Source organism: Canis lupus, chromosome 4 (genome assembly GCF_048164855.1).
Source record: "Canis lupus baileyi chromosome 4, mCanLup2.hap1, whole genome shotgun sequence".
Lineage (NCBI taxonomy): Eukaryota > Metazoa > Chordata > Mammalia > Carnivora > Canidae > Canis > Canis lupus.
Genome location: NC_132841.1, coordinates 67375776 through 67403723, shown reverse-complemented (window position 1 = coordinate 67403723; position 27948 = coordinate 67375776). Strand labels below are relative to the sequence as shown.

General features: G+C 43.0%; 1 protein-coding gene across 6 annotated transcripts; it reads right to left on the bottom strand.

The window, feature by feature from the left end:
- Positions 1 to 7133: 7133 nt before the first annotated feature.
- On the bottom strand, positions 7134 to 27608 carry HMGCS1 (3-hydroxy-3-methylglutaryl-CoA synthase 1). Of its 6 annotated transcripts, XM_072824703.1 has the most exons (13): positions 27455 to 27573; positions 26406 to 26584; positions 21620 to 21680; positions 16501 to 16958; positions 16064 to 16189; positions 15380 to 15544; positions 14107 to 14272; positions 12992 to 13162; positions 11925 to 12031; positions 10573 to 10698; positions 10179 to 10342; positions 9189 to 9292; positions 7134 to 7373 (listed from the first exon to the last, which is right to left on the bottom strand). In XM_072824703.1, the coding sequence occupies exons 2-12, from the start codon at positions 26458 to 26460 to the stop codon at positions 9203 to 9205; spliced, it is 1689 nt and encodes a 562-aa protein (XP_072680804.1). In that variant the 5' UTR covers positions 26461 to 26584; positions 27455 to 27573; the 3' UTR covers positions 7134 to 7373; positions 9189 to 9202. The 6 variants fall into 6 exon arrangements, with proteins under 6 accessions (XP_072680804.1, XP_072680805.1, XP_072680808.1 ...); XM_072824704.1 differs by lacking the exon at positions 26406 to 26584 and having other exon boundaries at positions 27455 to 27604; XM_072824702.1 differs by lacking the exon at positions 7134 to 7373 and having other exon boundaries at positions 7513 to 9292.
- Positions 27609 to 27948: the final 340 nt, after the last annotated feature.

Genomic DNA, 27948 nt, shown 5'->3' with positions numbered 1-27948 from the left:
AATCTCTGTTCACTGGTATCACGAGGCCCCAAAATTACGCTCCAGTGAATCTCTTGGGTTCCAGACCTACTCCTCTATCTCCTCATGATAATCACGCCCAACAGTCTCCACCAGTATAACAGCTCCTTTCTTTGCCTGATTGGCCACTGGCACAGGGACCTCAGAGTGACCGCGTGATAGTCACGGATTCCAGTTCACTGGACCCTTACTGGAGCCCCTGCTGAAAGTATCCCCCTGCCCCCTGGAAACCCAGACCTCTAATCTAGCTGACCCTGGGCCTAGGAAAGAGAGGTACTAATTCTTCAAGTGGGTCCCTGACTGTGCTGGCGAGAAAAAGTTATTTGCTTTCTACCTGTTGGCGCCCAGGCCTACATTGTGTGTGTGTGTTTTTAAGATTTTATTTTTAAGTAATCTCTCTGCCCAATGTGGGGCTTGAACTTGGGACCCTGAGATCAAGATCGCAGGCTCCACCAACTGAGCCAGCTGGGCGCCCCCAGACCTGTGTATTTGAATAACAGGGGACAACATCCATCAGCCTTGAAAGACTGTCAGGACGCGACCTCAGGCCTACAGCTAGGGTCCTGTAGCACCGGTGACTTAGCTGACCCACTCCGCTGTCCTGCTCATGCTGCCTGCATCTCATGTCAAGGCGCATAGTAAGATGAGTAGATGCCACGGTCAGGGGCCCATCGTCTTTTCCAAAAAGTCTCCGAGGCAGTGTTATGAGAGATACCCCGAAAAGAGATGAGCTGCTCTCCGTGTCCTAGCATGATGGTGTTCAAGGATACGTTGCAATCAGGACAAGCAGACCCATGTCCCGAGTAGGTGGCCGTCCAGTAAGGTGAGTCGCTGTGGTGCCCATCTGAAGTTAAACCCCGTGGATCTGATGATGCCCAGCTCACGAGGAGACAGCTCCAGGGGCTTCGTCTCCTACTGCCCCGTGATCAGGTGCTGCAGCTCGCGAGGGCCCGGCGCACACCAGCACCCGGAGGAGTCCCTTGTGGAGAGCATGGCCTCTCCAGGCCCCTCCAGGCCCCTCCAGGCCCCTCCAGGCTGGGCTGTGACCTTGTCCTGGGACGGCCAGAGACGCCACACGGTGTTCCTCTCTGCCGTGTTTACGGCCACGGTGCCAGTGCCGTTTGCACCAAAGCCTGAACTGGATCTTTCGGTGCGTTTGTGGGGATCCGCTTGAGCCTGGCAGCCGTGACCACTGGGTGCAAGAATGTGCTAAGCACCATGTATGTACCTCCAGGACCCAGACAGACCTAAGCCCTGGGCCTGACTTCGCACCAATGGATCTAAGACCCAACGATCTATCCTTTGCTGCGGAAGGAATGTGGAGCCGTGCCCCCAGGCCACTGGCCCTCTAATCCTCCATCCGTATGGCAGGGCCCCGATTCTTCCTGGAGTCTGTCACCCACACTCCGGCACACATGGGTCTTGCGAGGCCATGTGAGTTCCTGCCACTCCGATGCTACACCCCCTTGGCACACTGTCGCAGCTCTAGGCTAGACGTCCTGCAGGCTGCCAAGGTAATCAGGTCCTGCAGACCCTGTGGTGACCCAGAGTGTGAGACTTGCAATTGCCCGGAGCAGATGAGAATAGCTGCTCATCCCGGAGGAACCTGAACTGTTCTGATTCTCCTTTTGATGGAAATTGAGAAGAATGCGTTTTCCAAAGTAATAGCATATCAATGCCAGAGGTTTCCGGTAAAGACCCCACACCCAGGGTGGCAGCTACAACAGACTAACAACTACCCTCCTCTATTATCCATCTGCTCTCTGTAGCAGCCTGATGGAGAAGTTAAAGGAGGTGGTGATGGGGCCCTTTACCCTTGTGTCCTTAGAAATTTTTGATGATGAGACTGACTTTGAATGCTAATACTGATGGCTGCATTTCCTCATGTGATTGCTCATGATTTACTAACATGACCTCGGAGAAAGTACAGTTCCAGAGGTTTCCATGTGGCTCTTCCCCCACAGGTCAGTGGTCTAAACATAGTTATCCCAAATATATACTTGAAGATGGGGGAAAGAGCCCCAAGGTGGGACCCATTGTGAGGCAGACGTTGGCCTGAACTCCACCCGTCACCCAGTTTCCAAAGACCCCCATCCACACATGGGCCATAATAGCGTTTAGGATTCCCTGGTATTTCAGTTTAGACTTTTTAATCCAACAGTCCTTAAAACTTCTGGGTGTGTAGTTGAAGTACTTGTGCCAGCAGGGCTTATCCTCAAGAAGACCTGGCCTCCCAGTCACTGGGCACTGGGTCTATAAATTAATCTGCATCTGGGACCATGATTTTCTCGTCATGACAGGCTACAGCAGTCTCTGCTCACCAGCTCTCCTCTTTTCATTCTTTTGTTGTTATAAAAGGAACACTCCAGCCAGCTGTCACTCAGGACTCTGTGATCTATTAGCCATTGTCACAAAGTCCTGCAGATCAAGACACCTTGATTTCCACTTCAGCCTGACTGTCCATTATATCATGTCCATTGCCTCTAACACTTAAATAATAATGCATGGCCTCTGCCGTTCTAGAATCTCATCATCTCCGCTGATAGTAGCATGCATTTCCCACTGTCAAGGCCTACCAGCAGTGGCAGCCATCACTGACCTTTTCAGAGCTGCTGGGACACCCCTCCCCAGAACATTCCTTGTTGCCTCCTGGGGACTGTAGGTAGGGGGTTCTTCAGTTGATGTTTTCCCTAACACTGCCATCTGTGACTCATTTACTGTGGGCCATACTCCCCTCCAGCTTCTCTAGCCAACCCAACTGCACATTAAGACCAGCTCCGGGTGTTCTATTGAACCAAGTGATGGGTAAATGCTCCCGTGATGATAAACTCTCTCCTTCCAGCATAACGGTCTCCCTTGGACCTCCACCCTGGGCCCCACACCCTCGGGATCCACTTGAACACATTTTGCCCCGGTTCCTGATAGTACACATTAGCCCGATTCTGCAATTCCTTCCAGGAGACCAGGCCGTTTCCTCCCACACACACAGAGGCTGCGCTGGCTGAAGCCATGTCGAGACCTGACCTGGCTCTGGCTTTACCTTTGGGGGAGGATCTCAGGGAGGTCATGCACCATCTCACAGGCGTCTGCCTCCCTGAGGTCTTGGCCGGGTCTTCAGGCAAGGAGGGACAAGCTGCTCCTGCCAACCCTATGTGAGGGGAACCTTGTTTTCAACACTTGCAGGTGCATCTACACTGTTGTTACCCACTGAGGTCCCAGGGTCCCACTCTCTTCCTACCAAGGCTCTGACTTTGATAAAGAATTGTCAGGATGGCATTTTATCTCATCTGCAGCTCAGCCCATGTTACAATGAGACCCCAGGCCTCTTTTAGGTTCTCTACCCTCTGCCTGGGAAGGCCCCAGAGCTTCCACGGTGGGCCTCGAGTTGAGAGCTGGCTGTCTCAAGCCAGTATTTTTTCCCCCAGGCTGCCCAAGCACTTAATAAAAACTAGCCAAACCCACCATCTTCCTCATTGCCCACCTACCGCTCAGGTGCCAACAGGTACTGTAAAGTCGGGTCAGCACGTCATCCACCCGCATCTACAGCTGAGTCTGGGTAGCGATCGTGCCCTCCACGCGCCAGGGCTGGTCAGTCAGCACCTGCTCACCAACAGCGTTAGTGGTCTATTGTTGTGAACAATTACTACAAATGTAGCTGATTAAACAACACAAATTAATATCCGACAGCTCTGAGGTAGAAAGAAATCCCTCCCGGGGCTCTCTGGCCTAAATCAAGGGGGCACAGAGCTCCTTTGGGGAGCCTGGAGAAGAATCCATTTCCTTGCTTCTTCCTGCCTCTGGAGGCTGTCCCACATTGCTGGGCTGGTGGTCCCCCGCATCCACCCACAAGGCCAGCCACGCAAGGCCAGCCACGCCGCAGCTCCCCGGTCATCCGTCGACGCTCACCTTGCCCTCTAATCACAATCCTGCAAAGTTCTCTGCTTTTGAGGACTTACATGATTAGGGTGGGCCTATCTGGACAACGCAGCAAAATTTCCCCATCTCAAGACCCTTCACCTTAATTCCATTTGCTTTTGCCAAGTTGGGTAACCTCTTTGCAAGTTCCAGAGATAGTCATCTTCTGGGATGGGGGAAGTCGTGCCTACTACATTTGCCCCCTACAAATGGCAGTGTGAGCGGTTGCCATGACTGGTGAGCAAACCAGCTGCAACCTATTATCCTGAGGGTCTGCATCACAGAGCTATTCTGGGTACCGGTGGGCTTTGCCTGGATTCTCCAGAGGAGAAAAAAAAAAAAAAAAAAGCCTGACATAAAAGCTTACATGCAGCTCACTGATTTGGGAAATGATCCCAGGATGCATGAGATGTAGATGCACACAAAGAAAACAGAAGAGGAAAGGCAGTGTAAGGGTGCACTACCCAACTGGCCGTGGCAATTGGTAGTTGGTTCTGCAGGATCTTCTGAGGAACCCGGTGGAATGCTTTATGCACTAGCCAAATGTCCACCACTGGTCCAGGGTCGCCCCATGGGAACTTAACTCATCTGTACATCCAGGCTGTGAAACTGTGAGTGCCAAGTGAGTTCTGTGGGAGTCCCACATCACAGTGAGGCTAAAGTGAAAGGTACTTAGCAGGAATCCAATGGAAGGTGCTAGCATATTCTCTGAGATCCTGGTCAAAGACCAAATGGAAAGAGTTGCCACATCTGTGGCTGAAGCTGAAGGCAGGGCAGAGAGCATGTGAAATGGGGCGCAGGGGTTCAGACACACGGAGCAAAGACTCTAAGACTGGAAGAATAACCTTGGCACATTTGAGGAATGAAGACAGGGTCGATGGAAACATTGTAAGCCTTGGTGAGGAGTGTGGTACTGACTTGAAGGAGGCAGACAACAGAGCCCCTAGGAGTTGGCAAGCCTGAATAAGAAATTTGCAATGTGCTTATTGCCGAGTGGGGCAGTCCAGGTAGTCTTCAAGGAGGAAGCAACTCTTGAGATAAGCCCTCAAAGATCAACAAAGTTTGGCTAAAATGGGTTGGAGATGCTAATTTAATAGCATCTGAAAGACATGGAGGCACGGCAATGCTTTTGCAAAGTTAGTCTAACAAAACTTTTATTCTTTTTTTAACAATAGATGCCTGCGCAGTGATGAAATAGGACAAAGATGGATTCCTTTTTTTTCTTCTAAACATTTAAAATAAAAATATTTTAAATTTTTATAAGCTGGAGCCCTCATGATCTATGAACTTCAGGAGGATTGGTATTCATAATCTTCAGCACCAAATTACTATCTTTATAATACTGTTTTTTTTTGGGGGGGGTGGGGGCAGTGGGGAAGAATCACAGATCACCTATTTTCTTTGACTACCAATAAGGAAAATAATGAGGAACCCAGGGTTAATTAAAAGTAGTTGCTAGGAATCTTAAAGAAAATTTTCATTTTTTTAAAAAGATTTATTTATTTATTTATGATAGACACACAGAGAGAGAGAGAGAGGCATAGACACAGGCAGAGGGAGAGGCAGGCTCCATGCCTGGAGCCTGACGTGGGACTCGATCCTGGGACTCCAGGACCGCACCCTGGGCCAAAGGCAGGAGCTAAACAGCTGAGCCACCCAGGAATCCCCGAAAATTTTCATTTTTATGTCAAGATTATCTAGCTCTAAATTATTTAAAGACCCAGGGTGACTGGGTGACAGGCACTGAAGGGAGCACTTGACGGGATGAACACTGGGTGTTATACTATATGTTGGCAGGTCGAACTCCAATAAAAAAAATATACAAAAAAAATTATTTAAAGACCTTTTACGTTCCCTGCTTTACTAACCTCTTTAGTGTTTCTTTCAGGGCATTTCCAATAGCAGACAAGACAGGAAGTGTTTCAACTGAGTCACAGGAAGATCAAAAGTAGCTGTTTGCATCTGTTTGAGTTTTATCTCCTGCTAATCTTAAACTGACTCATTATGTTCATAGAAACAAAAACCCAGAAGGTTCAAAAAAAGTTCGGTGCCCAAACAGAGCACAAATTCCAACAAGGAGTGAGGGGAAGGATAGCACTCCTAAAGCATATTAATTAGGATTGAAGGATTTGTAAAAATGACCTTAGAGAAAGAACACTAGCCCGTTTCCTAAATGATCCAGAGGGATAGACTGGTCCAGAAAATAAAAGAAATCATCACTAAGTATTGAATCTACACATGACGTATGAGCTGAACAGGGCTAGAAATAATCTGGGTTAATTTTTGATTTCTACAATCCGAAGAGTGGATAGGGCTCTTAGAGGTGATCTAGTTCAGTATTAATACCACTGCAAAAACTATAAAACCCCTAGGAGTGGGACACCTGGGTGGCTCAGCGGTTGAGCTTCTGCTTTTGACTCAGGGCATGATCCCAGGGTCCCACATCAGGCTCCCTGCTTGAAGCCTGCTTCTCCCTCTGCCTGTGTCTCTGCCTCTGATTCTCATGAATAAATAAAATCTTTTAAAAAAAAACAACCAACCCTAGAAGCACCAGCAACATGTGGCTCTTACGGGCGCATAGGTGGTTCAGTCGGTTGAATGTCTGACTCTTGATTTTGCCTCAGATCATGATCTCAGGTTCATGGGATGGAGCTCCAAGTCAGGCTCTACGCTCCGTGGCCAGAGTCTCTCTCCTTCTGCCCTTTCCCTACTCATGCTTGCTTTCTCTCTAAAATAAATCTTAAAACATGTGGCTCTTGCTGACAGTAGGCCATTTTATACGGGCTGTAAAATTTGCTTTTAATCTTTATTTTTATTATTTTTTAAAGATTTTATTTATTCATGAGAGAAAGAGAGAGACAGAGACATAGGCAGAGGGAGAAGCAGGCTCCATGCAGGAAGCCTGATGCGGAACTCGATCCTAGGACCCCCAGGATCACGCCGTGAGCCAAAGGCAGATACTTAACCGCTGAGCCATCCAAGCATCCCTGCTTTTAATCTTTAATTGCAACCCTTAATCTTAGGTTATTTTAAGGAAAATATAGTAATTTTCTTCATAAATACTTATGGCAAAGTTTATACATATTTACTACCCACTTGGGAGTTAATGTCTTTGTCTCCAGTTTAAGGATAACGTATTATCAGTACAAATTCTTCTATGTTAGATAAATAGCTCCTTGAAGGCAAGACCATATATCTTGTTTTTTTTTTTTTAATTAAGATTTTATTTACTTATTCATAGAGACACAGAGAGAGAGAGGCAGAGACGTAGGCAGAGGGAGAAGCAGGCTCCATGCAGGGAACCCGACGTGGGACTCGATCCTGGGTCTCCAGGATCACACCCTGGACTGAAGGCGGCGCTAAACTGCTGAGCCACCCGGGCTGCCATCTTGGTAACTCTTTAATTCAGAGTGCCTTGCTTATATCAGGTTTTCAAATGTCTGTTGAATGATGAACGAATAAATTAGTGAATGAATGAACTGAAATGAAACAAATACCCATACTTTGAAATAGCACATTAGCTGATTTTTGCCTAAACTGTTAGTTCAAGAGGGAAAAAGAATACACACATATCTGAAATATTTCTCTAAAACTTTATTCAAAGTTATTCACCTCACTGTTAATAAGGTGTACAGTTAATGCTCTGTGCCAATATTACGAGGCTTGCCCATTGCCGGCAATGGACTTTGAGAAAAACCCATTTCCTGACACCCAAAAGTTAAATTACTCTTTTCAAAACATACCAAACTCCCAATACTTGTGAAAGTATTACATGCACCATTTTCCCATTAATCTTTAAATGTGAACTTACATTATTAATCTACATCAGTGGATGTTAAAATGAAGTCATTTTAACAAATGGACTGTACAAATCAAAATACCACTAGTTAATATTAGACAAGAGTATTTTACAAACACTACATTACATATTACCTTGCAATTTGAAACATTACAGTTCATGTTTGTGTAAGTTTATTTTAGATAACTGAAACTTCACAGAATTTAACAGCAAATAAAGTTTAAAAAATTTAGTTCTGTACATTAGTTCCAACTATCTCTATTTTACAGTCTATAAGGCTCATGTCATAGTTCAGCACCAAAAAGATCTACAAAACTGTCTAACCAGTCTTCTTATTCATTTCATGTGATAGTATTTTTTTAAGTGAAAGTCTGAAAAAATGCTTTATAAATCCTACTCCCAGACCTTGAAATGGAATACTTTTTTTGGCCGTTCATACTATATAAAACTTGGGTTGTCCTTTTATTTATTTTCATTGAAAAGATACCAGAAAAAGGGAAAAGAAAGGAAAATAACACTTATACCGTGAATTTAGGCTGTCAGTCTGTAAGTTGAATTTATAACACTGAAGCATCACAGGTAACCTAACAATGCCCTGTGCCCCATCCTTCTATTTTGTTTTAAATTTTAAAAGGCAGCCAGAAAAAATTTTTATTTATTCTTTAAAATAAGGCGCAAAGAAGGATTGCAACAACTTCCTCATACACCGCTTCACTACCATCTCCACCTTGAACCAAGGATTCCAAAGCTGACCCAGAGCTATGTCCATAGTTTCCCAGTGTACCACGCGGTCTATACCAGACGTCTGCTCAATGCTAGCATCTCTCTGTTCAGAGGTCATTACAATAACTCGTCACTGCTGGCCTGGATTTAAAGCAACATTCCAGTTTCCAGAACCAGTGTTACCATCCCAACTCTTCTCCCTCTTTAGGATTTATAAATTATAGAAAAAGAGTATATTTGTCTTGCCATTTTTAAACAGGGTTTGTGCATATCACATTTTAAGACTACATTCCATAAACTAGAAACTTTTTTTTTTTTTTTCAAAAACCAGATACTTTCACTAAGCTTGTTGGTTCAAAGTACAAAAGTCTTACATGTTTAAAAAAATTAAAATTGGAGACTAGTACCTCTGCTTTCTTCGCCTGAAGCACACAATTCATGATACCACATTCAAAAACTAAGCTTCATGCATACGAATGGCCAGAGAGGTATGAAGTTTACAGAGCCCTTAAACATCATTCCCGTACATTAAGCACTGGCTGGACCACAACAGGAAGCGTGTGAGCAAATTGAGCAAAGAACTCTCCCAAGAACACGATAGTTTTCCAGGCTTCATGTCAGTCACATAAAAAGTTACACAACATGTAATCCTTTAAAACTGTCCCCAGACATCCCATTCCCAGAACTGTTCCTATACAGACCCCCCACCCCAACCCGCACAGAAGTTTTCCACCTCACAGAAGTATCTTAATGCTCCCCGTTACTAATGACAGCTGCTTCGGCTTCTGCTGCTGTGGCAGGGAGTCTTGGCACTTTCTTAGCAGGACTTGGGATATGCTAAAAATCAAAGGAAAAAAAACTTGTCAACTCTCATAGCAGTTTTTTTGTTTTTTAAAAAGTCATTGTGTTAAATTCTACTAAGAAAAAAACTGAGAAGGGACAACTTTGGAGAGGTTTATGCTAAACATATATATTCTATAGAACTTTTTGTGGAACTAAACAGCCATTCTTTACTTTATGGTGAAGTTATTAGACAAATATTCCTAGAACAAGGAAGAGAAGGAGGCCACAGAGACCCACCACACACAGCATTCTACTTGTTACTCTTGCATTCCCAACTCTGACTCAGGTGGCCCGACTAGCTACTTCATCGGTGTAATAACAAGAAGAAAGACTATGCATCCTTCACATTGGTGCTGAACAGATAAAAGAAACAACTTCAGGGTTATATATAAAGTTCTCAGTTCAAATTGGGGCCATGATCCTTGGCAAGTCATTTAACTTTTCGCAGCTTCGTCTCTAAAATGGGAATAATACCATTTACCTCAAGATGGATTTTTTAAGGATTAAATTAGAAAATGTAAATAAAATCCCTAGCATATAATAGGAATTCAAATCCTTGCTATTAGTGTTACTTCTTGATAATCTGCAGAGAGATTTGACAATGGCCTAAGATGAGAAGGGCTCCAAACTCCGCTCTCACCTAGACATGACCACAAATGGGCCTTCTCTCTACATCAGTCTTCCTTTCAATATTGGTATTATTAACAAAACCTAGTCTTTACTGCGTGTTTTAAAAATGTTAATAATTATAAATGCAAAGCTCATTCTTTATCAACATTCCTTTAAGCTGCTCAGTCTCAGGTCCTGAAGCCCTGAGATCTGAGGATGGAGACTTCTCAGCCTGTCCAAGGCCGAGCAAAACACGAGGAGCTTCACCTACCTCAGTGGCTGCACTTGAATGTACGAGTCCTACTCCTTCACCCAGAGTATCCTCACTGGGGGAGGGGCGCCGGGCATAGGTCCTCCTGTGCTTCTCATCCACTCTGACGAGGTACCAGGTCCCTTCGAAGAGGGAATCTACTGAACTCTGAGGAATATAGTTGACTAAAGGAAAAGCAGAGAACATGAAACATTAGTTAGGATACATAAGTCACTTGGTAATAAAACTAGAGAAAAGTTGCCTATTTCCCCACAATTTTCACTGATAACACATTAGTACAGAATAAAGCCTAGACACCCTTATCTTATATGTAACATGTTTCAGGTTATTAGAGCCTTCTCCAGTAGGCTTTGGGTGTATACCTCTATGTTTAAACACAACTTAATATTTTTACCCAAGTGATGAGTGTCCTCTCTGAGCTTCATGTTTTCAGCAAAGACATCTGGTGCCACACAAGTTCTTGAGTCAAGTCTTGATTTGAGGTCACATAAACTTGCTGTTATTTTATCAAGAGCAGACCCTAAAACAGTAAATCCCAATATTAAAAGAGAATTTTTTTTAAAGATTTATTTACTTATGAGAGACAAGGGGCGGGGGGGGGGGGCGGGGCGGGCAGAGACACAGGCAGAGGGAGAAGCAGGCTGCATGTAGGGAGCCCGACGTGGGACTTGATCCCGGTGATCCCGGGACTCCACCATCATGTCATGGGCCAAAGGCAGGTCTCAACCGCTGAGCCACCCAGACGTCCCAAAAGAGAATATTTTTATATTCTCTTAACTGACTGGGTGGCGCAGTCAGTTAAGTGTCTGACTCCTGACTTATGCTCAGGTTATGATCTCAAGGTTGTGGGTTCGAGCTCCACATCAGGCTCTGCACTGTGTGTGGATCCTGCTTAGGATTCTCTCTCCCTCTCTCTCTGTCACTCCTCATAGCCCCCCACAATCTCTATTGGAAAAAAAAAAAAAAAAGGCAAAAGTAGCACATCCCAAAACTTGAAAATGCTGCCAAAAAGAAAAAAAGCTTTCCATTTCTTGAAGTACCAGATACTACTTAGGTGGAAGAGAAAATGGTATCTGTTTGGCACAGCTCCCTATGGTCTCTGACTAGACATTTGTTCAGTATCAGCCAAGAGACAAATCAGGAAATAGATGGGATGTTAAACTACAAATAACTTATTGTCCATAGTCAACCTGACACAGTTTTAGATTAATGTCAAGTCTTCCATCAGTTTTTCTCCATGTTTTTGCTCCTTCCTGTTCAAGAATATAAGACAAGACCATAAACCTATAAAAATTAGGTATGTTGTATGAAACGAAACCACAAGAAAAGACTTGGTATTACTCATTCATATGATCAGGCTCCACAGCTGCCTGCATTAGACAGATCTGCTTCCCTTACCCTCCCGACTGCACCTCCCCTGGTTATAAACACTTTACAAATGAGAATAAAATAAAGTTACTTGCTGGAGACAGAAAAATCAGACATTGTGCCATAAAAAGATTTTTTCAGCTCATTATATATTTTTTCTGACTTGGAAAAAAGGGAAGCTCTCCCAACGCAGATAATCCTGCCATTTACCCAGTTAAAGTGGATTCTTAGAGAGTAAAAATCTGGCTACGTTGAAAGAAATGAAGATACAAATGTAATGGTCTATGGGGCAGATTCAAGTGCTTGCTTGAGGAGTCTGCTCAATCAACCTTAGCACAGTAGGTCACAACATGTTCTTGTTAGAAGAGCTGCGTTTACCTGGTGTGGCATCTTGTGTAACTCTAAGGGAGTACAGGGTGGCAGCCAAACCAGAACCGTAAGAGAACACACCAATCCTCTTTCCTGCCAGCTGCTGAGGGGAGTACCTGTGTAGGGGGAAGAAAAGTTATTAAAAAGTCTCACTGATCCTTTCTCTCTCTCTCTGCCCTTTCTCTTTCTCTCTCTCTCTCTGTCTCTATGAATGAATAAATAAAATCTTTAAAAAAAAAAAAGGGGCGGGAGCCCCGGTGGTGCAGCGGTTTAGCGCCGCCTGCACCCTGGGGTGTGATCCTGGGGACCCTGGATCGAGTCCCATGTCGGGCTCCCTGCATGGAGCCTGCTTCTCCCTCTACCTGTGCCTCTGCCCCTTTCTCTCTCTCTCTGTCTCTATGAATGAATAAGTAAAATCTTAAAAAAAAAAAAAAAAAGTCTCACTGAGGGGCGCCTGGGCGGCTCAGCTGGTTAGGCATCTATCTGCCTCAGGTCATGATCCCGGGGTCCTGGGATCAAGTGTGGCATGGGGCTCCCTGCTCTGTGGGGGGTCCGCCCCTCCTCCAGCTTGTGCTCTCTCTCTCTCTCTCTCTCAAAAAAAAAAAAAAAAAAAAAAAAAAGCCTTTATAAGTAAATAAATAAAAATTAAAAGTCTCACTGATCCAAAACTACAATGTGTGGGAAGACAGAAGTTAAGAGCAAAAATTCATCCAGTGGCCTTAGGAAGTGGACCTAAAGCTCTACAACAGACCAAAACCAAGAGTCTTTATCTTTTTGGTAATGATGGGGCTTACGAAAGTCATTATGCCATAAAATAAGTTACTTTGTCAACTAGGGGTTTATGGTTCAACTGTAGGTCAAGAATAAGATCATGAGAACAGCAGCCAGGGAAGCCAGCATGAAATGAAGTACTCAGGAGTAGCTTCATCCCATTTATCCTTAAATCAATGGACAGTAGCCTCAAGAATCTGGATGTCATCCTGTGATCTGCCACCAACATGCCTGACCCCAACGTTGGTCTTCAAAATCTAACATCCCCAAATAAGAGGAGATAGGCAGCTGAAATATGTACTTACTGTGCTAGAACAGAAGCGAGGGAGCCATAAACAGACGATGTGTACATATTTCCATTTTGATTTGACACAAGCAAAGATGCCTTTGTTTTCTGATTAAAGAGTTCAGCACTAGCCTTCATAAATGCCTTTTCCACATCTCTATCAAAGTAGGTATCTTCTAATTTAACATCCCTGAAACATTTAGAAAAAAGGCCATCTTACAATGTTCAAAGACTACATTTTTATTATAGTAGCCAATGTAACTAATATTCTAATCTGCCTGTATGATTTGCTTTCCCTATTTATTAAAAGCCAAGTAGTAACAGGTTAATTGCCGTGGAAGATGTAACAGTTGTACACATTAGGTCCTTTTTGTCAAATCTTTGTATAACCAAGTTAAGACAACTTAATTCTAATGGGTTAATAAATTCCCTAAAACTCTATTGTCACCAAACAGAATACACCATACTATTTCAAGTCCATCATAATGCCTATTTAGTTAGCAAAGTCAGGATATTGCAGAAGCTGAGTCTTAAAAGTTGAGTAGAATTTATTAGATGTAGAAGGGACAGGGTGACTTTAACAGGCACGGCAGGGAACTTTAAGTGGGGAAATGTGGAAGGAGCATGAAAGCAGACTTCAGTAGTGGCGGCGCATGGCATGGGATGGGACACAGGCGCTGGAGAGGAGATTTCAGAGGCTGGAGTAGTAAATATAGGCCCCATGGGGCTCTATTATCATGGTGACAGAGGGAACAGAACTAAAAGGAGGAAATCAGAAAATAGGAGTAGAAATGACTAAAGAATTCATGTAGATAAACTACCAGTTCTCTGGGACTCAGTTTCTTCTACTTTAGACTAGATGACTTTTAAGATCCAATTAACTTTAAAATGTTCATGTCTATAGGGATCCCTGGGTGGCGCAGCGGTTTAGCGCCTGCCTTTGGCCCAGGGTGCGATCCTGGAGACCCGCGATCGAATCCCACATCGGGCTCCCGGTGCATGGAGCCTGCTTCTCCCTCTGCCTGTGTCTCTGCCTCTCTCTCTCTCTCTCTCTCTGTGACTATCATAAATAAATAAAAATTAAAAAAAAAAAATACACAAAGAAGAAAAAAAACCCTAACAAACTTCTCTTACCCAAAGGCTTCCAGGCCACTATATATACTATTTTTATCTCTGTTCTGGTCATTAAGGAAGTCATTCAGCAACATCCGAGCTAGAGACTTCTGAACCAGCTTACAGTAGGGCGAGTGGAAGATCATGAAACCAAAATCATTCAAGGTAAAATCTTTATCATTTCCCTCTGCAAGAGAAATCCAAAGAAATTATGAAATTCACTTTAAAACACTAACTTTTGAAGTATGATTTTAGAACAAGGCTAAGATGTTCTTCTATCTTTAAACAGCAACCAAAAATAAACTGTATAATGAAATTATCTCTATGGCTTAAAATGCATATCAAAAAGACACCCAGAGACAGAACACTACCCATCACTACATCACTGTTTTCAAACCTCAGAGCTTAAGAGTCTGTAATTAATTTAGTGGGTTGGGCCTGTTTTTTGTTTTTTTTTTTTTTAACCTTACGGTATTTTTTAATGAAATAGAATAGAGTAGAAAATAGCTGTGTAACCTGTGGCATGGTAAGTAATTTCATGATATTTTTGTGTGAGTTTAGCACATACAGAGAGTGTAGAGTGTACTACTCACTGTGGGTCCCAGAAAGTTAGAAAATCACTGTCCTGTTAAATACCATCAAAAGTATGACATTTTACACACTGCAAGAATGCTTCTTCTCTAGGACTACTCAATCCTACTGTGTCATTCAATACTTTTTTTTTTAAACCTCTCTTACAGCCTATAGAATGCAGATCTATGAAAAAGCCTAATTTATATGATACTGTGTGTTTTAATGGCATTAATTCAAACATTGTCTTTTTGAGTATCTCAAGAACATTTTCAGGGTTAAAGACAGAGATTAATGAGGATACTGCAAAAGCAAGGATGAATTCATAGGTCAAATGCAAACAGGCTGTAGGGGGATGGGGGTCAACATCGGTAATTTATTTTCATTAGAGTTTGCTCTGGATCACAGTTGCAAACTAAAGCCTTGTAAAAACACCTCTCCCAAAAGATGAACAAAATTCAGGTTACTTTCTTTGCCTCAGTGTTGATTTTTTTTACTGGGGGTAAGCCTAAGCATTTCTGCACAGATACACCTCATTTTCAAAGCTTCCCTGTTTCCCTAAATTACACATTCCCAGAATCTGTGGGGAAATGCTATCTGGTGGAAGGAATGGTTCAAGGACACTAATGAAGGATGCCCACAAGGCAGTGTCTCACTGAAGACACTCAGCACATTACACTGCCCTCAACGGACGTCAAAACCAAGGGAAATGGATGAAACGCACCTTTCTGCCACTGGGCTCGGATCTTTTTGCGGTAGACAGAGTAGCAGCGGTCTAGTGCACTGAGGTAGCACTGTATGGAGAGTTTGCCATCTACTATAGGATATTCCGAAAGCATGTCAGGCTTGTAAAAGTCATAGGCATGCTGCATATGTGTCCCACGAAGTCCTATGAGAACAAGAAAGGAAGAGGACATGTATATCTGCAACCTGATGTTTGTATGTTAGTCAGCAGATTGCCTTGTTCCTAAAGCATCTAATCAACTCTTGCCACTTGCAGTATGGAAATCACAAGGTGGAACCAACACATAACTGAAAAGAAACATTACAGTATCCATGGACAGGCCTCAGACTCCTTTGATACACAACATTTTATACAAGTTTCCTACCTCTAACTGGAAGATCACAATTGCTCTACTGAACTGAAAACAAATGAAACTTGTCACTAATGAGTGACAGTGGGCAAGTTACTCCTCTGTTCTTACTTATACCCATTTTCTCTGTAAAATGAGAATGACATTACTTACCTCATAAAGTTGTTATAAAGACTAAATATGCTAACATGCATATTTAGCAGGTAGTAACTGCATTTAATGAATACTCAGTACTAGTTTCTATTTGTACTTTCAACTTTCTTGGCATACTTTGTTTTAATAAAAAAAAGAAATCCGCTCCCCCAAACACTCACCTCGGTCAAAAATTAAAGGCGCATTTGGCCCAATTAGCAGAGCAACAGCTCCCACTCCACCTGTAGGTCTAGCATTTCCTGTGGCATATACAGCAATATCTCCCGCAACTACCAGGGCATACCGTCCTGAAAAAGATTTTTGTTAATATGCAAGAAGGTGATCACCACTAAAAGTATCATACATATACACTGAAGTCTTCTGTTTTTCTAAAATATGCTTTCCCATCTTTGGCAAAGGAGAAAAAAAAATGTAAATCTTTATAATTCTGTCCTACATGTTAAAGAGAACCAGTTTATAATTCAGGTAAGTTGAAAGAGGTACATTTCTGACCATATTCAAACAAGCATAACTGGTAAATTCACATATGGCATTAATTAAAAGGTCATGTGGGCCTGCGCATCCTCAAGGAGAGTTTCTTTGGAATAACGTAACATACCATCCCAGGAGCTGGACTCAATCCAATTAACAGCATTGAAGACAGCGGCTGTGCCTCCATAGCATGCATTAGTTGTATCTATTCCTTCTATATCTGTGTTCCCAGACTCCTCAAAGAGCTGCATCAAATTAGTCTTCACGGATTTTGATTTGTCAATGATTGTCTCTGTTCCAACTTCTAAACGCCCAATGCAATCATACGAAAGGCTATGTCTCTCCATAAGGTTCTGAACCACAGTCAGGCAAAGAGAGTTGATATCTTCTCTATCCGTGCAGAAGCCCATCTTGGCCTGGCCCAAGCCAATAGTATACTTTCCAGCATCTACACCATCATATTTTTCCAACTCTGCTTGATCAACATATTGAGAAGGAAAATAGATCTCAAGGGCAACAATTCCCACATCTTTTGGCCAGCAGGCTTCTGCATTCAAAGGAAGTGACCCAGGCATGGTGAAAGAGCTTTAGAAAGAAAAACAGAAGAAAACATCATTCTAGGTTATAAATTCCAGACTGTCAAGTTCAAACTTAAGAAATCAACATTAGGAGTTCAACTATCACCTGAAATGTTAGTTTCTAAGTTTAGTATACTTCATCCAGGGCAATTTTATTATTATTATTTTTTTAACTGAAGTATCGTTGACACACAATGTTACATTTGTTTCAGATATACAACAGAGTTATTTGACAACTCCATGCATTATGCTATGCTCGCCATAAGCGTAGCCAGCGTCTGTCACCATATAATGCCATTACAATACCATTAATTATATTGGGGCAATTTTAATATGTGGAGGTAGCAATTATAGTATGAATGGAACACTATTATTTATAATTATTGTCTTAGAAAGATTTGCACTTTATTTAAAACCAGACCTCTTCAGGGGCACCTGGCTGTATCAGTCGGTGGAGCATGTGACCCTTGATCTCAGGGTTGTGAGTTCAAGCCCCAGGTTGGGTGGAGATTACTTAAAAATAAAATCTTTAAAACAAACAAACAAAGCCACCTAGACCTCTTTAGATTAAGACATGATACTTAAAGGTAAATATAAGAGTCTTCTACTATAAAGAGCTATAAGATATAAGAATACAATGACCATTTAGTAATATGGTCCACCAATCAGAATTCAAGTACCTGATCTATTCCCGGCCACCCAAGAAAGTTTAAATAAGTCAGCCAGTCATTCATCATGGATATATTCTTCATTGATCTAAACAATCTCAGCAAGTAGAAAAGGCACACTATGGAAGTCTACAAAGTCCATCTACACCAGGCCCCTGATACTGTAAAGAGCCCCTCTCCTCTGCCCAGAACCCAATGATTAAAATTTTACGCAAAAATAAGTTCCAGGACCCATAAGAGGGTCATATGCCAATATCCCATGCTTTCTACAGCTAAAATACGGGCAATAAATGACCACAGAATAACAAAAAATCACTTAGCTTCTAAATCAGGAGATAAACCCAAACTGACTCAAATTTGAAAACTGGTAATCCACATATTATTTGTGTGGCAGCTAGAGAACACCTCTTAAAACCAACTCTTCTATCTTAAAAAGGGCACTACAAAGACTGTTGCCACACTGTAAATACTTTCAGTAGTATCTAGATTTACCAACAGTAAGTTAAATGTGCTAGCCACTTAAGACCATTGATATGTGTGTATGAGCAAGTCACATAACTTATCAGAACCTCCTCAATTTGTTTAGAGACTGTATTAATCAGGAAAAGTTATTCTAGGTATTTCAAATAGGGGAGAATTTAATACAGGGAAATGGTTACAAACTTGTTGGCAGAGCTAGAGGAGCAAAGGGAGAAGGTGGCTATTCAGATCCCAAAAGCTCATACTCCTAACTAAAGCTGCTGGAGCACTTCTGCTGCAGAACTAGGGTCTACACATCTTCCCCCCCACCTCCCGCCTCCCCGCTCCTTCCTGCTGACAAAAACAAGCAGGTCTCTTCTTCCTAACTTCTAATCTCACTTTAGTGAGATGGGCAGTCCACCCAGAACCCAGTTGGCATAGGAGTCAGAAAATACAGTTATCAGGCTTTGAAGAATGGCATAGCCTATTAGTTTTAGAGACAGAATTTTCCTCCCTTTTAAACTTCTACAACTTAATTTCCTTTTTAGGCATCACATAATTGGAAGGTGCTACTTAAGTGACAGGATTTCAGGTCTTCATTGACCTAAACGTCTTAGCTTATGAGAGCTACCTGAGTCCTACCCTTTCACCAACTCACTACTACTTCGACTCCTAAAAATGAAGTAAAATCCCATATTTATGTCATTTGTCCTCTGCCACTCTGAAAACTCTAGTATAGTATCGGTATGAAATTAGAGACTATTGCCTTGGTCAGTTGTTAATTACTGAAGCCTTGAAAGAACATTGAAAGCAGAGAAGTTATCCTTAAATCATGTAATCCACCCTTAGCCTATAAGTCATCAAGTATATTAAAACCTAAAAAATAAGCACCTAGAAATATAATCACAAAATCTAAGTTAAAGATCTTAAAGGATACCACTGAATCTTCCTTCCAAATATACAAATTTTATTTATGTTTTTTCATTCATTCAAACAATGACAACATGTTACACGCCAAACATGTGGGATAAGTTTCATAAGAGATAATCCTTGCCCTTTCAACTAGTCACCATTTTTATGTATAAGATATAAACAACTAATAATAAACAAGTGAAATAACAATCACATTATGTTCCAAGAACTACTTAATTCAGCCTGGAGGCCAGGGAAAGAGTAGGAAGGGAGGCTTCTTGGTTACTGGTGCTGACTTGAGTCTTCAGAATGATTAAGGAGTAATCAGTAAAGCTCTGCTGAAGCAAATGGTGGTAGGAGATTTTCAACAGGGTGGACAATACACAAAAAGGCACAGTACAAAGAGCTACAAAAAGTTTTGCTAATTTACTGAAGTGAAATGTGAGGATCAGTGAATAGATCACGCAAGCAGTACGTCAGGAGAACTGGATCAGGGTCAGGACATAATGGTTCCGGTATGCTGATGTTAGGGAGCTTCAATTTCATAATGAAGACAATAAGGAGCCATCAAACCATTTTAGACAGGAATAACTTGGTCATATTCATGTCCAGATCAATGTTTCTCCAACTCTGGAATCAATTTGGTGGATGGCAAACAATGTATTTTAAAATGTAGTAGAAAAGGACAGAAAATAATCAGATTGCATGGCACACAGTAATTAAAGAATTTTTCCACGAAAATTCTGTTTCATTCATTCACACATATCCTAGGTTGCAATATAAAGTATATTTCTTACTGAAGGTCATAGTCAAAAAAGCTTGCGAGTCACCGTTTTGGCATAATCACTAGTGCCACCCAGAGAATGGATTTGGATTAGGGAGCAGATATGGAAGTCCAGTTAAGACAGGTTATGTACTAGAGCAATTACTACATGAGGGGTGAGGGAGCAGCTTCAAAAAATAGGGAAGCCAAGTGGCAGAAATTGTGATTGGCTAGAAGTTAGGAAAAGAAGGAAGTGTTTAGGATGGCTCCCAGATTTCCAGCCTCAACTGTTTCACAGCTTCACATGCTTACTATCACATCAGCTAAGTGAACAGAGAAGCGCCTCTTTACTCTACTCTTTCCTCTCTTCCACGACAACCTCTCAGTTTATGCTCATCTAAACTGCGCTACACTGAAGTTGAAATAAAGACATAAAGGGACTCAAATATCACTAGGCAGATTCTAAGTTTAGAATAAACTACGATTAAGTCCTCTGCATAATCAATAGAAAAGAGCTCTACAACTAGAGAACCAGTCCGTATCTTTTAAGAGGAACCCCTCCTATATGCTACCCTCTAAACTGCCAAACCAGAGGCAGTAGGATTACCCACCTTCCCAGCCTTTCCCACAAGGTTACCACCCTGGATCCTCTCTACTCTTCAAACTGCTCTAAACACACTGAGGATAGTGTGATTTTCCCTGCTTGGACCAGTAACTTGCAATGCTTTTAGAAATAAAATGGACAAGTATATACAATCTTCTGAAAGTATAAGCCAGTTTATTAAAAGCCACAATGCAGGGCTTTGATTCCAGAATTAATCTCTATTTACCATAATCTGACTAGCTCTGATCAGTTCTTGTATTATTGCACTTAAGAAATAAGGTGTAACTATTATTCTTAAACTCCAAGAGGTTAAAAATAAGTCCCTTGTTTCACTTGGGGCGGGGGAATGTAGCTTAACTAACCCACCCACATCACGTTCAAAGTGAATCCTGACTCTGATCGTGGTGTGGAAGAAATTTCTACATTATCTGACTCAGTCTTTATTGCTCATTCTCTGAGGGGTTTTGATAGCCAATATGTTCTCCCTATACTCCTGATAAAAAGCTGTCCCATTTGAAATATTTAGCTTTTGATTGAAATTAAGGAGGCATAAGATTAAGCAGGAAAAGAATGGAAAATTAATACAGGGAAATAACTGTTTCTATAGCATTTCAAGTAACAAAAAATTTGATACAGTTTCTGATCTGTAATCTTTACTTTTAACTATCCTATTAAGGTATGCTCTTATGCTGTCCTCTCAAATGCTCTCTGAAATAGACCAGATACAGTAAGAAAAAGAAAAAGGCCAACTAAAGATCTGAGATGTTCACATTATGGTGTTAACTCCATACACAATAGGGTATTCTAGTTAATTCACTATTCTAAATAATCACAGACAGAAACATTTCTAAATAAAATATAGTCTAAAAACCTGACAGCTTAAGAAATTATCTGCATATATTTTTAACTTTTTGCTGATAAAAAGCATTTTTCAGAGCATTGTATCCACAATTAAAAAAAAAAAAAAATCTAAGCCAGATAATGGGATTCTGTATTTATAATAAAGTATGTAAATTTTCTCTTTAGAAAGGGTAAAAAAAATTAGTTTCTAGATTTAAAACAGTAGTCTAATAATCACAAAGTTGGACAGTCTCCCAAAGCACTACACCATTAATTAATATTTAAAGATAAAGTAACTCCATAATGGATTTTAAGAATGTGTGGGTCACATGAGTGGTTATTTGCCCTGGGATAAAAATTCAATTTCCCCCTTTCATTTAGAGAGGAAGGCTTTCCTTCAGCAGCATGCTAGGATGCCATACCTGTGTGAGGAATAAAGAACTGCAGTCTCCAGGTCTGTCCCTCTGTTTCCTCCTCCAGGCACTAGGAATTTCAAATAAGAACTTCTTTTAAAGTCATAAATCACCACAGAAATTCAAATAATGAATCCAATTCAGAGTTAAAATAAACATTTCTTTGTCCAATTATATTACTACATAGAACTGATTTTGACTTTGCTAGAAATATGGTAAAGCTCATAAAACTTTTTCCCCCTTTGAGATTCTCCCATTCAAGAGCTTGCTCTAGGGGTCCCTGGGTGGCTCAGGTCATAATCCTGGGATCAAACCCTGTGTCGGGCTTCCTACTTTGTGAGGACTCTGCGTCTCCCTTTGCTTTCCCCCCACTGGTGTTCTCTCTCTCAAATAAATAAAATCTTAAAAAAAAAAAAAAGAACACTTAGGAGTTTGTGGCTTTAGCAATTTGTACCTCTGAGTTCATCTATAAAATGGAGTTAATACCTGCCCTCTCAGGTGGTTGAGAAGATAAACTATGTGGATAACGCTTTGTAATAATATAAAGCATCAATACATCATTATCCTAGTTCTTAGTATTTCTCAAACAAAACATGTATCTTTCTAGTAGTAAGACCTAATTACCTACATTTATTTGATCTTATGCTCCTGACCTTCAACATGTCCACCTTACCCTCCCCAACCTTTTAAAAGTGATTTTTCCCAAACTGTGCTGGTAATAAAAAGATAAGCATGTGGTATCAAAAGAAAAGAGCATTATGCTTTATCATCATTTAAGTTATGTGGAGATAAAATGGGAAGGTGACACCAGCGCACTCACCTCAGTCTATCTGTTCTGAAGGATTGTTTTTTGTGTTTTTTTGTTGTTGTTATTCTGAAGGATTGTTAACTTGAGACAACAACAGTTCTTGTGCTTAATGAAAACGCAATTACCTTTGCTATTTAACTACTGGCAAATTGAGCATCCGTGCTTGCCTGATTAGTCAGAGACTACATTCAGTCGTCTGAATTACTTTTAGTAAATAATTTAGTAAGATTTCTTTGACATGATTAGATCATTTGAGTGCTCTTTAGATTTCATCCCTTTTACTACATTGAGTTTACCCTTCCCCCCGCAAATAAATAAGCCCTGAACTTTGTAGGAAAAGAGAAGACTTCTACATTCCAAGAGACCTCTTTGATTACAGAATTATATATACAGGGGATCCCTGGGTGGCGCAGTGGTTTGGCGCCTGCCTTTGTTTTGGCCCAGGGCGCGATCCTGGAGACCTGGGATCGAATCCCACGTCGGGCTCCCGGTGCATGGAGCCTGCTTCTCCCTCTGCCTGTGTCTCTGCCTCTCTCTCTCTCTCTCTCTCTCTCTCTCTGTGACTATCATAAATTAAAAAAAAAAAAAAAAAAGAATTATATATACACTTTGAGAAAATAACCTATATTTTGTTCTTTATTATCTTCAACTATGCTTTTGTAACCTGCAAATTAAGTAGACCACAGGGACTGGTTCTCACTGGTGGGGGGAAAACATGATTCCCCCTCCAGGTTGGGACTAAGTAACTTAGTAATATTTCTTCTTGAAACCATATTATATATATGCATTTGATGCTATTTCCATCAAGGAAATTTCCCCTGAACTGCCAATATTCCCTCTTTCAATTTTGATTATTTCAGCTGAGGAGAGTTTAGGTGGGGCAAGCAGGGGCAGAGACAAGAGGAGGAGGGGAGGGGAAGAGGGGGAAGAGAGGAGGACTTTAGAGCAAAGAAAAAAACAAAAGAAAGAAGATTCACGAGGACTGCCATGCCTAAGCTCTCGGGAGAGTCCTGGAGGAAAGGAAATGGAGGCTGTAAACGCCACTTTCAGGAACAGTCCATCACGAAGGGATTAGGCTTCCCTTTCTCTTCTGCAACTGCTAGAGGGTTCTTGATCCTGAGATGATCGAAACTGCACTGCCAAAGTCTCCAGCAGGTCATCAGCTATTTGTAACAGAAGGTCTTTTCAGAGCAATGATGGAGGGGGGGGCAGCACAGGTCAGGAAGCAGTTAATGAATGGCAAGCGGCTGGCAGGTTACCACACAGCATGTTTGGAGCCTCTGGAGCCACAATATAGGCATTTTTGCCAAACCTAGTTTGGCAAAGAGAAAAACTGAAGAATGCGGGAGGCTGCTAGCATCAACTAGGTTCATGCAATGAAGCTTTCTTTCTCCTGGGGTTTATTCAGAGTTCTAAATTCCTTCTTTGGGATCCCTCCTCAGCCTTGATTCAAACAAAGAGTCAAAGAAGTTCATCCAGCACACATTTAGGTACATGATAAACAGTAAGCGGTTACCTGCTGATCTTTTTCACTATAACAGGAGAGAAATACAGGACATCCTTTATAATGAGAAAGACCTTTCCTCCTTGGGAAGAAGCAAGCAAAACTACTGGTGAAGGCTTTGCCCATGCCTGTACACTCTGGTCTAGTTCTCTGTTAAAAAAATAGACATTCCGGCCTCTGCCCCAGAGTTCCTGGTCTGCTTATAAATTCTACTTCTATTGCAAGGCCCTACTCTAAGCTACCTCTTCCAGGAAGGTTTCCTCAAGTTTCTCATCAGGGCTCCGCAATTCTACAGCAGGTATAGGTCATTCACACAAAGTCTTCATATTCTACTCCCTGGAAAAATAGTCATGGGCAGTCTTTTGATCCATACTCAATTCCTAGAAGTCTCCTGGGAGAGGGGGCTGTATTTTGATCCTTTTTTGAAATCTCTCTAAGGGGCTCCTGGGTGGCTCAGTGGTTGAGCATCAGCCTTTGGCTCAGTTGTGATCCCGGGGTCCTGGGATTGAATCCTGCATCGGGCTCCCTATGTCTCTGTCCCTCTCTGTGGGTCTCTCATGAATAAATTAATAAAATCTTAAAAAAAAAAAAAAAAGAAAGAAAAAGAAATGTCTTTGAGATCTTGGAGAAAAGGGCATTCAACTGCCATTTTTTGAGGGGCTGAATTTGGAGTTATCATAGTTAGAGGACAAATCTTTTAGATTTAAGTACTTGTACAGCTCTCATCAGTAAGTTCTTTTTGCTATCACATTTTAAATGAGTTGCAGCACCAAACAGTGCCCGGAACGTGTTTAAGAAAACTGGCTTTCTACTAAAAAATGTAGGTGATCCAATGGAATAAGAGAACATGTGTTGCTCTTACCAACATTCCCATATGCACATATCCCCAGTCACAAAACCTGCAACGATGAAGCCTTTGAAAAATTAGCTTCTCTACTGCTTTCATTATACTCAGTTGACAGACAGTAAGTGAGCATCACCATATACCAAGAAGTCTCAGAATGAATAGATTGTTAAGAGTTGAGGGCTACTACCATTCCATTAGATTGAGTAACATATTTTTCAACCTTCTGAATCTGTACCATCATCTTGAGAAATATAAAAATGTCAAACAGGGTGCCTGGGTGGCTCAGTCAGTTAAGCATCTGCCTTCAGCAGATGTGATCCTGGGGTCCTGGGATCCAGCGGTCCAAGGGGCTCCCTGCTCAGTGGGGAGTCTACTTCTTCCTCTGCCTCCCCCCACCTTGTGAGTGCTCGTGCGGTCTCTCTCAAATAAATAAAATCTTTTAAAATAAAATAAAATAAAATTATAAGACTCAGTTCTTTACATGAAACTAAATATAGATTCTGATATATAGTCCATCAAATTCCTCAAACCAGAACCTCAACTGTATCTCCTCTCATTCAGTTCCATTGCCTTTTTTTTTTTTTAAAAGATTTTACTTATTTATTCATGAGACACACACACACAGAGAGAGAGACAGAGAGAGATAGAGGGGCAGAGAGAGAGAGGCAGAAGCAGGCTCCATGCAAGGAGCCCGACGTGGGACTCGATCCTGGGACTCCAGGATCACGCCCTGGGCCGAAGGCAGGTGCTAAACCGCTGAGCCACCCAGGGATCCCAGCTGTTTTATGGTTTTAAATTATTCTAGAGCACTGAGTAAATACACATTACATCAATTATCAGGGTTTTGCACTTCCTTCCATGAAAGCTATCTAAAATCTCAATCAAAAAGTCTTAAAGTCCATCCCACAGTTAAGAGAAACAAGATGTAAAAGCACTCTGGAGGAATACCTAAGAAAACAAAATCAAAAGCAAGGCCCTGAAATAGCCAGCAGATGACGTGGCCTTTTATGGTACATAAAACATCCTGTAATTTCTCCCCATTGGCAGCGCCTTCCTAAGAATTGGTGTTACCTATTAAACTAGAATTGGATAAAAAGGGCAAATCTACAAATTTAGGAGAGACCTACAAAGGTTAAACACCGAGAAAAGTGCGTCTTTCTCCTTCCCCGTAAAATATACTATCCCTGCCCTCCTTACCCCTACAAAAATAACTGAAATTTTAAAAATATAAAGTTTTGATCAAAGAAAGAACACAAACTGCTTAGAGGTCTCAAGATGCAAAGAACCATTTGGACAGATCCATGTTAAGGGCTTTCAATCTCCCTTCTAACAGAATCTGTACAACTAAAGTCCAAACTCCAACTCAGAAGGAAAAACCTGTTAACTACATGAGCGTCTTCATTTGTCGTGATTTTGTCATTTATCTTGCCATTGTTTTTCAGAATTCAGCAGTGTGATAGAGCAAACATCACTCAGCCACAGCCAGAACACATCATCCAACTGCGGCAGGTTGACGGGAGCATCAGCAGCTGTGGGAAGCGCTGCAGCAGAGGTGAGCGGTGAAAAGAAGCCTTTGATGGCCTAAGGCCAAGGCCACAGGGCAAACATGACAAGCAGAGATAACCTCCTTCATTACCTGTTGTCCACATTCCTCCTCCAGGGAAGCTCAGAGTAATCCTTTTCTCTACCATCCGTCACACAAGGACACGTTTTTTCGAAGACACCATACACTTAGCTTAATCCCCAATCCTCCGTGTGTGAAGGCCCTGCGGGTACCTGCCCACTACATCACAGCAGGTCAGACCGGCTCTAAAACTATTAGCAAGAGGGAGGCACAGGATTTCAGAACACCCAGGAAACCTTTTTTTTTTTTTTTTTTCCCTTTAACAGGGGCATAGAAAATTCGGAGGCGGGAAGGTAGGTGGGAGGCAGGAACCTGTGATACCCGAAGCAAGCCGACGGAAGCAGTCAGCAGCCCAAGTACTCGTTAAATCACGGTTTTAGGGGGGCACTTGATGGGATGAGCACTGGGTGTTATGCTATATGTTGGCAAATTGAACTCCAATAAAAATAAATAAACATATAAATATTAAAAAAAAATAAATCCCGGTTTTGATGCTTCTCTGCACCTGAGCTAGGGAAGAAAGTCATGCTCGCCCGCTTCCCTTTCCCAGCAACTCTATGTGGCTGCAAGAGGACACACCCCCTGCCAACCTACGAGGCTCCATCTAACCAGGCGTGGTCTTCTCCATCCCTCGGCGTCCACCCTCACCCCAAAGCTCGGGGAACGCCCGGGCAGCCCAGCTCCGGGGGCGCCCCCCGCCCCCCGCCCCTCAAGGCGATCACGGCCGCGCCCCGGCCCCCCGGCTCCCCGGCCCCCGGCTGACTAGGTCACTAGAACCCTCGCCCTCAACGCCCTTTCGCCTTCTCCCTCCGCGACTCCCCAGCCCCCCGTCAAAGCCCCCGCCTGCGGGCCCGGGCGGCTGGCGGGGCGGCCCCGCACCCCGCACCCCGCGGCGCCCGCGCCCCCATCCAGGGCCAGGTCCACGCCTCCGCCCCCGCCCCCCGCCCCCCCGCCGGGACGGAGCTGGAGCTCCTTCGGGCCTAGTCAAGGACACCGCCCGCCCGGCCTTCATCCCGCCCGGCGCCGCGGCAGCCCGGCTCCCCCCGTCGCGGGGCACTCACCCAGACGTGACCGGGCGGCTGCCGGGAAGGGAGCGAGCCACGCAAGGGCAGTACGCGGCGCCTCCCCTCCGCCACCAGCTTTATAGCCGCCGACCCACCCGACTCCCGCACCGCCGGGAGTCGGGGGGAGGCTGGACCGCGCTTCCGGCAGCCAATCGCGGCCCGCAGAGCGGCCCGGCAGAGCCCGCCCCCCCGGCCGGCTTCCGCCAATCCGGAGAGACGTGGAGGCGGGCCCCGGCTAGGGCTTTCCCTCGTGGCTGGAAGGGCGGGGGAAGGGGCGGGGACAAAGCTGGAGGCCCGAGGAAGTGGGGTGAGAGAGTGACGTGCGGTGGCCCGAGAGCCGGCCTGCCAATCACAGAGCGGCGAGAGCCGGCGAGAGCCAACGGGAGCGGAGTGAGAGCCCCTCCGACCAATTGGGGTTCAGTGCGAGGAGACGGGAGCCAATGAGGCCTCCGCGTCCCACCACTGGGGAGAGATGGTCAAGTGTGGGAGGC

Bases quoted from the DNA above. Each gene is read 5' to 3' on its own strand.
- HMGCS1 (XM_072824703.1), bottom strand. From the start codon at position 26,460: ATGGTAGAGAAAAGGATTACTCTGAGCTTCCCTGGAGGAGGAATGTGG. The intron at 15,545-16,063 runs GTGAGTGTTTGG...TTGTTCTCATAG, and splicing joins GCCTTTAATTTTTGACCGAG to GACTTCGTGGGACACATATG. The intron at 12,032-12,991 runs GTAAGTACATAT...CCCCCTACACAG, and splicing joins CTCGCTTCTGTTCTAGCACA to GTACTCCCCTCAGCAGCTGG.